Here is a 12,252-nt window from a genome sequence, read left to right on the forward strand (position 1 = left end):
TTAAACTGTTTAAAAACTTTAACTAAATATAAATCGTAATATAAATAATAAAAATTTCTTAATTTTGAAAAATTAATAATTATGACCACTAGTTTTTAAATCACGTGATTCCGTCCTTTTAGACCTTGAGCTCGCCATTTTGGGTAGGATCCGTCTTTTGAGTTTAAGAAATAATAAATAAAAGCGATATATTATATATTTTATTCGGTTTAACTTATTTCATTTCGATTATTTTACGCGTTTCCTTACAGAAAAATGTTTAAACAATTATTAGAAGCTTCGAAAAACAATCCATTTCACGCAAGATGCGAATCCAAGACCGGCCGATCGATTTCTGCCGCTTCTACCGAAGGTAAATACAAAAAGTAAAAGTTTTATGAATGATTATTTTACTCCTTTTGAGTGTTAATTAGAGAATAAACCGGAAACATTTTAAAAAGTAATATAATTTTAGCTAACGCCCCATTATTTCAATGGGTTAATCTTGTTTTATTAAATGGTTAAAGTCTTTTACAGGTAAATAAAATGAAATTTAAATTTCTGTAAAGAATACTTTCAGGCATTTGCTTGTAAACTGCTATTCTTGGAAATCTTCATTACTCGATGAATAATGTATCAATGTTCTATGATTCTACATTGTAGAGTGATGTTTAGCCAAATTTTTTAAATTATATATTTAATAAATTTTACTTTTTAAACAGGTATTCATTAAATTAATGATAGATGTTTGCTTAGGTAGCCACAATGGCGGTATCGTATTTAACAATTCAGCTCATGTGACTGTGCCAGCTTCAAGTAGCTCACTTGACTGTTCGTGGAGTACTTGATGTTATATAGTTTTAGGGGGTGTGGGGGCTCACCCCCACCCAGGCACTGAGGTGCAAGCGATAGCCTGCACGAGGCACACGTCTATGTGCAAAGCATCAGTAGACTGATACATGTTAAAAACTGACCGTCAGAGACAAATATCACATCAAGGGTGAACAATTGTGAGGATGGTGTGATTTATGAATAAAACGAAATAAAACATTGATTTTGCTAAAAAAGTAGTGAAAACAACCCACGCCCCATTAATGGAGGTGCCTCCATTGGGGCTACTAGGTGACCATTTACCAATTAATGTATTATCTTACTAATTATGTATTACATTCTTGGGTAGAAGTTAACTTTATATAATTTATATTATTACGTAATATATATATATATGTCATAGCCACATGCTGATATTTGTCATTTAATGAAGAACTGGTACATCTAATAGATATTTAATTAAAAAATTAAACATGCCAGGACAAAATTAATACATTACCAATTTAATGCATAGAAGTATCAAAAAAAGTGTCTTAATTTCTAATGTCCTTTACACTTTGGAAACTAACGTGGTTTTACATATTGAGGCAGAGAAAGTAGCCTATAAAAGAAGGTCGACTTCACTGCCAGGACTGTTTGTTCCTGAGATGTAAAGGACATCAGAAATTAAGAAGACACTTTTTGTGATACTTCTGTGCATTAAATTTATAATGTATTAATTTCATCCTGGCATGTTTAATGTTTTAATTAAATATCTATCAAAGTTTTAAAGTTTAAAAGTTTGGCATGCATAAACATTTTTAAAGATAAATACTATAATTATATTGCACATGGACTTGAAAAGGTTTGCCATCCCTGATACATTGAAATATTCATTGCACTTCCAATTTTATTTGCTATAATCATATTTTTTACTTATCTACAGCAGGACTAATTCTTTTTTAAAATTAAAGCAAAACTAATTAAGCATTCAATTCATTTGAACATTTTGATTTAACTGATTAATCTCTGATCCTTTTTTGAATATGTATGCAATTATAAATGAATTAAAAAAACTATATAGCTTAACTAGGTTTTAGACATTTATATACTGATTTAAACTTGTTTAAAATCATTCAAAAAATTTTTTATAAATATGTTTTAAGTAATTAATATGATGATAATATTGACTTAACCTTTGTATCTGCTATATATTCCTTTAATTGAATATTGCTTTTGTTCAGTAGAAGAAGCCATTGTGTGTGCTAAACTTTATTCATAAGCTTCTGTTTGCTAATCCAGATTCATAATTGCAAGATATCAAGTTATCAGTTTTTTTTTTTTTTAATTTAATGCATTATCTTAGCTCTAATCAGTTTTTAAAAGTGAAATTTATCTTATAACACATGAAAGAAAAATTATCGTATCTAAAATTTTCAATAAAAAATAAAATGACTGTTTTAGAAACAGTCATTTTATATTTTGTTTATTTTTATTAACACTTTATTTTTTATCATTATGATCTTTTTTTTTTTAATCATTAAAGTACAGGTAATTCTCATATAATGCAATAGTTAGGTTCCTATAAAATCTTGTGTAATGCAAAATTGTGTTATACAAGACTAAGAGTGAATACAAAAGAGAGTTACTTCTCAAAAGTTAACAAAAGTATTTTATTCTTTTATTTTTAACAAAGTCATTATGTTTGTATGACTATTAAAACTTTTTGTTAAAAACTGGAAATCCTCCAAGCATGATGGACTACTTTCTATGAGGATGTAGAGATTGAAGAATTGAGAAGAGTACAGATTTCAAGAGTAGCTAATGTTTCTACAAATTAACTTATACTGCCTATTGAAGCATAGTTAATGCTTCTATACATTTATTTACAGCGCAATACATTTTAAATAACAGGCTCATTAGATCGTTACTTCCATTTGAATAATAGAACATCATGTGGTCACTATAAAAAGTTTTTTTTTATTGTTGTAGAAGCAACACAATGCAGCAATCTTTTTTTAAAGTTTAAATTTAATGAAGTAAGTTTAAAATATGCCATTTGCCAAAATATTTAAAAATGCAACTTGGTGCAATCACTCATCTGAAATCGATAAAAAGTTTATTCTATAGCTAAAATTTCCATAAAATAAGTAGTCTATACAAGTAATATTCAAATTTTTATGTAGATGTTCAGTGGTCTTTAAGCTGAAGATAATGATTTAAAAATTGTCAAAAATTTTTATTTTAATTTGAGTTTATGCTGGATATTTCTGGTATAGTGAAGTGCTTTGGACTAAATTTCTTACAATGTAATGTATATGTCACAAATGTACAGTACTATTCATTTTAAGTTTTCACTCTTCATTGCTGCTAGCACAATAAAATGAAAACGTTCTTTATGTTGAAAAATATCTTGACCTTCTGAACTTTCTTTTGTAGCATTTTGGATTTTATTTATTTTCTGTTATCTTTAAAAATTTGTAACCTTGGTTTATTTGCTTTTGCTTCATAATCTTTGTATGCAGCTAAGCATTTATGAAGCTCTTTGAATTGTCTCTTCTTTTAGTTAAATGAGCCACATTCAAAAAATAAAATTCTAATTTTTCAGCTAAGCCTATGCTTTTCTGTATTCTTTTTAGTGTAAAATTTGGAACTTAAGAATTTTCATCTATGGTATCATTCTTTGAATTGATTTCTCTCTGATGTCATTTCTACCAAATTGCTTCTTTACCATCTTTTTTTCTACTATAAATTGTTTCATGTCTTGTCCAGGCAACTTGCAGTAAGCAATCAGGCCTCTGGAAGTTTTAAGTTCTAGAGCTTCTTTTTGGTAACTATATTGATCTTGTTACAAATTTGTCAGTTTGTTCCCTTCACTAAATAAATAGACTGATCCCTGCTACTGTTCATTTTTATAGCCTGGCTAAAATTAATGAAACAAGCTGTAATTCTTGAATATTTTTAGTAGTTATATCACTAAAGGCTTCCTTTTCTACTGACTTAACAAGTTCTACTATTGCACAGGTTTCATTTTCTGCTGGTTTAACATATTTTTGAATGAACTGACTGGTCCTACATTTTTCCAACAAACACCTAATGTTAATGGCTTATTTCTTCAAATGATAAATTAGTAAAAAATGAACTAACCTTTATAACATATGAATCACTAGTGAAGCATCTAGTATAGATATTTGGATAATTTTTAAAAATTTTTAAATTTAATCTGTCTGTGTGTTATAAAAAAAATTGTTATAATGACCCCATTTTGCACTGATCTGCTTAGTTCTACATTTTCAGGAATACGTTTTGAGTATTAACTGATATATGAGAATGCGCTCATGCCGATCGTCGGTAACGCGCATACACGCTATTTCGTAAAAAAACATTTTCAACTGCCTTCAGCAGCCATCTTCAGTTAACCAGTACAAAAGAACATAGAATTCTAAAATACGCACGTGGCGTTCTAAACGTATGAAAATTAAATGAAATTCGAATGCGCTCATGCCGATCGTCGGTAATATGTTCTTTTGTACTGGTTAACTGAAGATGGCTGCTGAAGGCAGTTGAAAACGTTTTTTTACGAAATAGGATATATGAGAATATATTAAAGTTGTATTAATCGAGTTTATCTGTTTTACAATAGAAATGAATTTGATTGGTACTTATTGTATAAAGTAACTTGTTTTAAGGAGAATTTAGAAGTATTTTTCCTTAGATGAAAGTTATATACAGCTTGTTTCATGAATCTTAGCTGATTGTAAAAATTTACAGTAGTAGGAATCAGTCTATTTATTTAGTGAGGGAATTGTTTGATGAATCTTTGACAGGTCACTGTGATTATATTAAGATTTTATTATTGTTGCTTTTCTTCTCCTATATAATATAAATTCAAAGATTCATTTACTTTCTGTATTACATCTGCACAATACACTTTTGAGTTACAGTTAGAGTTCTGTGAAGATTTTAATAGAAAATTAGAATCTCATTTCAGAATAATCAGTAATCTGTATAATTAATATTATATTCCTATACTTAAAACTTTTGTACTGTTACTAACTTTGGTAAAAATTTATCAAAGTTCAGTTTCTTTGGGGTTCAAAGACAAATTGGTCATACAATGGTTGCAATTTGCTTTTCATTGCAAATTACACTTAGCAAAAATACTTTAGTTTTTCTATTGCTTGTACAAATATAAACATCCCAAAGCCTGATGTATTAATACTAACACTAAGCAATTGCCATAATTATTATAATTATTAATTTAGATAAGAGATGTCACCTAAGGGTGCAACTATGCAAACGCAAGCAAGCGAGAAGAGGTGAGACGCAATAAATATCAAACCCTGTCAGATATATGCAAGAACGAGAAATTCGCTCATGCCAGCGAGACTTCTCGCTAATGCATGTTTTTCTTTGCGAAAACTATATTGCTCACTACTAAATTCATGTCTGCATAGTTGCACTCTAATGTCTACCTCTAGTACCAAATTACTTATTTTCTGTTGCCTGTATTATCATTATTATTGCAATTTATTTTAATTATTACAAAGTTAATTTTATGTTTATATTACCATTAAGAATTTAAAAAATTGATAAATGACATCAATTTATGTTAAAGAAAAACTAACAGTGTTGGGAAAAAAAAGATTAAATGCTGGAAAGAAGAAAAGTGATGCCGGAAGAAAATTTGATATTGCCTCTTTGACATAGTTTAATTGAGTTGACTGATAAAAAAAATTCATTTTAAAAAACTTTGGACTAGTAGTGAGGAACTTTTTCTGGAATCAGGTTACATGCATTTTTTCTTATGTAGTTTTGGGCTATAAGCCTGCTAAGTACCAACATACTCAATAACTGTCATTACACTAGGTACTAAAATAATAATTGCTAATAATATGTTTATTTATTCTTATCCTTTCAGTGGTCAAGCTTAGTTTGAATGTTCTTTGTTGTGAATATCAGCTTAGTGTTAAATAATGGCATGAGGCAGAAAACAAGAAAATAAAATTAATATACAGCATATAATATGTAGCCCTCAAGGGGGCTACATATTAGAACCTTGCAGGATGTGGGTTGCTCATGAGCCATGATTGCTTTAGACAGCTGAAGAAAAATTCATATTTGTTCTTTACTATTGATGCCCCAGAAAATATTTTTCAAGAAAGTTTATTTTTTGGAAAGTTTCGTTTTTAATGATGTTATTAAAAATGTTATAAAACTGAAATAATGGACTTCTTAATCAAGAAATAAAATTTTATAATGATTAGTAGCATTTTATGATTGTTTTTAAATTAAATTTTTTCTTTTCTTTATCAATTATAATGAATTTTTAATATTAATTCCAAAAATATTTAATGCATGCAATATACATAAAAGTTTACTCAATGATGATTATTACTGCTTAGAAATACTGAGAAAATATTTTTAGACTATATTGAATCTTTAAATATAATTTGTGTTGTTAACTCAATGAATTTCATTTGAACAGATTGTAATAACATCATCAGCATATATAAATAAATTTTAGCTAAGTACAATAAATATTCAGTAGGCTAAGGTTAAGATATTGTTTCTTATTTAATTTATGTAACATTTTTTGATCTAATGTAGTTCTTATCAAAGAATGTTTATTTGACATTTTACTGATTTGTTTATTAAAAAAAATTATTATTTAAATGTAAAAAAAAATTAACAAAAAAAACTTTGTGAATAAAGGAATTTTCTTTATAAACAAAATTATTATAGTTTTTAGAAAGTTCAAAATGGATTGCTATTCATGCTACAATGAGTCTGTAAAATGTAAAATTATTGGCTAATGTATAAGTGAAAAAAATTATATATATATATATATATATATATATATATAGAAAGTTGATCAACAACATTAGAAGTATTTAATTGCATTTCTAAATGATACAGTGTATTATTTACTGATAAATTTTAATTTTCAATGTACTATATGATTTAGAAACAGTGTTTAAAGGACAGGAAGCTTCAAGTAAATTATACTTAATTGCAGTAGTTTTTAGCATTTTCTACCTGTTTTCTCACATGTATTTTCACCACACTTTTGGTACAGCTTAAACAATGAAAAAGAAAAATTCATTTCTGCTCATTTATCAATATAAAAACATTTAAATTTATATTAGAGATTTATTACATGAAAAAATATGTAATTATACATTTATATTTGATATTGCTGCAGTTTTATTAAGATCTTTTATTGGAAAAAGATGCCATTATTAATGGAAAAGCTAGACAGAAAAAGATCTAAAAGTTCAAAGAAATAAAATTTATTTTAGATGTTATAATCACATTCAAAATTTATTTGTGATTCTAACATCTAAAATAAATTTTATTTCTTTGAACTTTTAGATCTTTTTCTGTCTAGCTTTTCCATTAATAATGGCATCTTTTTCCAATAAAAGATCTTAATAAAACTGCAGCAATATCAAATATAAATGTATAATTACATATTTTTTCATGTAATAAATCTCTATAAAATTTAAATGTTTATTATTTTCAAACTTCCATTCTGTAGTACAGATTTCATCATTTTAAATCACTTCTTACTTGATCATGTGACAATTTGTTGTCACATGATCACAAAGTTGTTTTTAATGTAAAACTGTCAGATCCTCAAATAAAAGGCTGACGTTTGATCGTTTTTAACTTTGTGAATTTTTTTACCTATTATTGTTTTTTTTAATGAAGTTTATTCTTCAAACCATTGTAACTATTACTTCTGTGTTTGTGTTAAAGGATTAAAAGATAGACTTGAAAATGTATATTTTTGTAAATAGTTTTAACTTCAAATTTGAAAAAAAAAAAATATCCCAAGTCATCATGTAAATACTATTCTAGTTTTTAGTGTTCTTCACATATCTTTTACCTTTAGTATAATTTATTGGGACGTTTAGGTTATTTTTTTAAGCCAGTACTTCAAGGTCTTTCAGTCCATCTGGGATAAGAATTATTGAAAAGTGTGTAGAATTACAGAATGCTTTATAATAAATTGGACCTGAAAGGTAAAAAAAAACTATGAAGGAATATAACAATTAACTTAAGGGTTTTATAGACATCAAATCTATACAAACGTATAATTGAATTCACATCTGTCTGTTTGTGTTTGTGTGTGTGTGATTATCACATAAGAATAACTGAACCAATTTCTATGAAATTTTGTACATATATTCAGGTTAATCTTGGAAGAATATTGACACTTTCTATTTCCAAATTCATTCAATTTACAGTTTTGATAGAATTATGATATTGTTTGCAAGAATAATAGTTTATATCTGATTTTTATCAGATATTTTCTAATGAATAAGAAGTTTGTCTGAATGATATTGGATGTAAAAGGAACTATGAAATTCAAATACAGTAGGCTAATGTCACAGTCATTAATGGATGAAAGCTGGAGTAAGTAAAAGCTAGTCAAATGAAATTTGATTGGTTGGCCTGTTTGAGCAAAAGGTATGCAGTACTGAATAGATGACATTGCCAGTTTTTACCTGTCAGACTGTCAGTGAGTCACTAGAATCACTTTTGATGTAAAATTGTTTTTGTTGATCCATTACAAGTATAAATAGTAATTAAATAATTATAAATTCTTTTCCTTATATACATTTTTGTATGTGTGTTTTTATATGAATACTTTAATTTTACTTAATATATCATTTTTCCAAGCGAAGCTTTTTACTTTAGCTAGTTTGCTTTAACCTGACGCTACTCGTGATCGAATTTGTAATGCCTTTACTCAAGGGGGAATGTCATGCTCATCCTACATATTTTCATATACTTAATGATTTATCTTAAGAAATTTTACTTAGATCAGAAAGTTTTCTTAAGACTAATACATATTTTAATATTTACCTTATTTTACTTCAATTAGAATACATTAAAAGTAATTTTGATATAGAAATAGAAAATTGATATCTGATCAGATCAATCAGATTGATAAAAATCTAATTAGAATATCTATTCAAGTTCTGAATCTGCTTAGTCTGAATTTTTAAAATTGCATTGTTTGCAGATTTGTGCAGTGGACTACATGTTGCCCTCTTGGATTCTGTTTTTTTATTCATTTTTGGGCAATATGCACACATTTCTCTTCATACTGATGTTGGCTGTGGAGGATCTGGTTTCTTTCTCAACACTTCCAGGATTTTCATATGTAGATCCTCACTCATTGTCTGCAAGGAAGGAGCTTACATTTTCTTCCTCAGACTCCTCATCAAGCCATTTCAGAAAAAACTTATCACATTTTATGATAGTATGTATATACAGTATCACTTTGCAATTAGAATCATACCACTTCTAATGTGAAAAAAAAGACACAGGATTACTTGCAGGCTAACTTGTCCCACACAACTGAAACAAAGGCAGCACTGAAAGCATTAGCAATGACTGTTATTTTTAATTCTGGAATCTTGTGGAAGAGAATACGTAATAAGGAACGTAGACAAGTGTTTGAACACAAAACTATCAAAATGCCCAAGTTAGAAGCATTTTGAAATGAAAGTTGAGTGCAACGCTCATCCTTGAGTAATAGCAGGTTAAATGTAAAACAATTTTTTAAATTTGCCATTCTGTATATTATTTGACAGAGGATTTGATAGAACATTAGTTCAGAAAATTGATGTCTGATTTGAACAATACAAATTTGAAAACTTCTAATATTCAAATTCAGTGTATTACTAAATTTGTACATATAAACAACCCTTGGTGTGTTGTTACAAATTTGTCTCAGTAATTTCTACCTTTAATGATGGGCTGAAAGGCTAATATCAAAAGTACTTATACTTGATTTGAGGAAAATAGTTGAAATGTTTCCAATAAAGCAGAAAAAAATACTGATTTGCGGTTTTTAATCAATTTTTAATAAGGAAGAGTTTGCCAAATTATGATAATTTTTTATATAAAAAGGTATTTGAAGTTAAATATGTTGCTTATACATTCTTAATTTTCAGTTGGTGAAAGTTGTGAATATGGATCGTTGAAATATTATGCACTCTGTGGATTTGGTGGTGTATTGAGTTGTGGTATCACTCATACAGCTGTTGTCCCACTAGATTTAGTAAAATGTCGTATTCAGGTAAGTTTTTACATAATTTCTTAAAGTTTAGTCATCTATAAACATAAACAATTTTACTTTTATAGCTTCTTGCCCTTATTATAATTATTATAATTTTTTGTGTTACTACACAAACTTTTAGGGTTTATCACACTGACTCAAGTGTGACAAGCCCTAAAAGTTTAATTGTGTAGTAACACAAAAAATTATAATAATACACTCAAACCTGTTTTTGTGTGGTTTTTTTTTTTTTGTTTTTGCAGTATATGAATTTCAATCAAATTGGTATACTGCAGAAAAAAATCGCACAAAACAAATCTCACAAAAACAGGTTTGAGTGTAAACAATTTTTTTAGTCAGTGATTTTATTTGTTAATTGAAAATTTAATTTTAATCTAAATGATAAATTATATATTAGTTATCAAATCACATGTAAATTCCATGAAAATCCAGCAAAAATAACATTTAATAAACAAATGTTTTCAACTGACTTAAACAGTCATCTTCAAGCTAATTTGAAGAATTCAAACAATTTTACAAAGTTAGAACAACTCATTAAATATAAAAGAATACAAAAATGATTGTTTATAGGTTCTTGTGTAATGCCAAACAACTACTGGATTATGTCAAGCTACTTTTCCGCAATTATACTTAATTACTGAATAATTTGTTACTAGAGGGAGGCATTAAGCTCCATCTCTTTATTAAATTTAATAATTATAATTAAATTAATATTTATTAAATAAGTTAGACTATTCTGGAAGAAAAGAATCGGCCCAGAGCGAGACTTAAACCCGTAACTTCCGTTTACTGTGTGATGCATTGCCAGTTTTACTACCAGAGCCACCAGTCTGATCTCTTCCAGACATATTTAAATATAATATAACCATCCTCGGTTACACATGGTGCTCAGTTTCTTCCAGAATATATTAAATTATTTAATAAGTATTAATTTAATTATAATTATTAAATTTAATAAAGAGATGGCACCTAAGGCCTTCCTCTAGTAACAAATTATTTAGAATTAAATATAATTATGGAAAAGTAGCCTGATATAATCTAGTAGTTGTTTGGCTTTACAAATTTCAGGTTTAGTGATGATTGTTTATGTTCATGTGTACATAATACATTTAACTAAGCTTGAGTTATCAGAACAGTTTACGTAAGAATTTTGTGAGATGGCATTTTGTTTAATTTAAATGCTCTTAACTATTCACGGTGAAAATGGGTCAACCAATGATAGGCTATCTCACGGAAGAACCCAGACCTGCAATATGGTGTCTAGATGTTTATAATTTGTAGTCTTGAAACCCCAGGCCATTTTGTAGATCTCCAGTTTCTTAAGATGTTTAAGGTTGGCAAATAAAACATTTGCCAAAACATTCCCACATTGGTTTCAAGTTAGCTTCATTCAGATTGATGTGGACATCATTTTTGCTTGTGAAGACTGTGAGGATGGTGGAAAGTAATTTTTTTTATGGCTGTAGATTGGCTTTTTTAGCCTCCAATATAGGAATCATGCAGTGGCACTGGTATATTCACATTCCTTGTGTAACCTATGGTCTTTGATAGATATACGATACACTTCAGGGAGACATTTTTCCTCTGGTGTCCCCTTTGCATTGCTGAGGAGACTGCATATGCAGTAGAGTTCCTTTTAAAAGTAACTTTTATACCATTAGCTGGTGCTATTTCTTTGTATGTTTTTTTTTAAGATATGATTGTATCTAACCATTACATAGGTTTTGCTGTCATCCCTTTTCAGTTGATGGTGGACTGATACTTTTTGTTTGATTAAGCCATTGATGACAATTATATGGTACCCATGTTTCTTAGTGACTTGTCTGATGAACTGAAATTGTTATAATTGGTCCAAGACATTGGAGGAATGTGAGAAGGCTCTCCTCACTAAGTCAGTGAAGGCTTCAATCTTGAAATTATATGGGTCCTGAGATTCAGTTGAGAAGAGTAACAGATAGTAGGTAGATTTTCTATACAGCTTACTGGAGATAGTCATCCTGTAATGTTAAGAGTATGTTCAAGAAATGTGCTGACTGATTGCTTTGCTGTTCTAATTGTAGATGGTAAATATAAGTTATGGTTGATGTCACTGAGAAAGTGGTGCATATTAGGTTGTTGGCATAAAATTATAAGCATATGTTGACATATCTTGCACATAAGAGAAAATGGTTATCCTAAGTTGATAGGACCCTCTCCTTCAAGTTATAAATTATGAGCTTTTGTAGGATGCCTGATAGGACACTCTTCTGCAGGTACAATTCCCTTCAACCAGGACAAAGGAACAATAACACACAAGGTTTGCTAACTTGAGAATAAGGGAGTGATGTTTCTGTGAATGTGCTTGAATAGTAAGTCCCAGAATTTAA

General features: G+C 28.5%; 1 protein-coding gene across 1 annotated transcript in view; it reads left to right on the plus strand.

Annotated features, from left to right (window-relative positions):
* The first annotated feature begins 76 nt into the window (after window positions 1-76).
* LOC136978247 (solute carrier family 25 member 3-like) overlaps window positions 77-12,252 on the plus strand; it is a 28,839-nt gene continuing 16,663 nt past the window's right edge. The window contains exons 1-3 of the mRNA XM_067273961.1: window positions 77-143; window positions 252-352; window positions 9,762-9,886. Of these exons, the coding sequence (XP_067130062.1) occupies window positions 256-352; window positions 9,762-9,886 (222 nt within the window). The 5' untranslated portion in view covers window positions 77-143; window positions 252-255. The remainder of the gene's footprint in view (window positions 144-251; window positions 353-9,761; window positions 9,887-12,252) is intronic.

This window comes from Centruroides vittatus, unplaced genomic scaffold, assembly GCF_030686945.1.
Source record: "Centruroides vittatus isolate TY-2023 unplaced genomic scaffold, ASM3068694v2 contig_10, whole genome shotgun sequence".
Lineage (NCBI taxonomy): Eukaryota > Metazoa > Arthropoda > Arachnida > Scorpiones > Buthidae > Centruroides > Centruroides vittatus.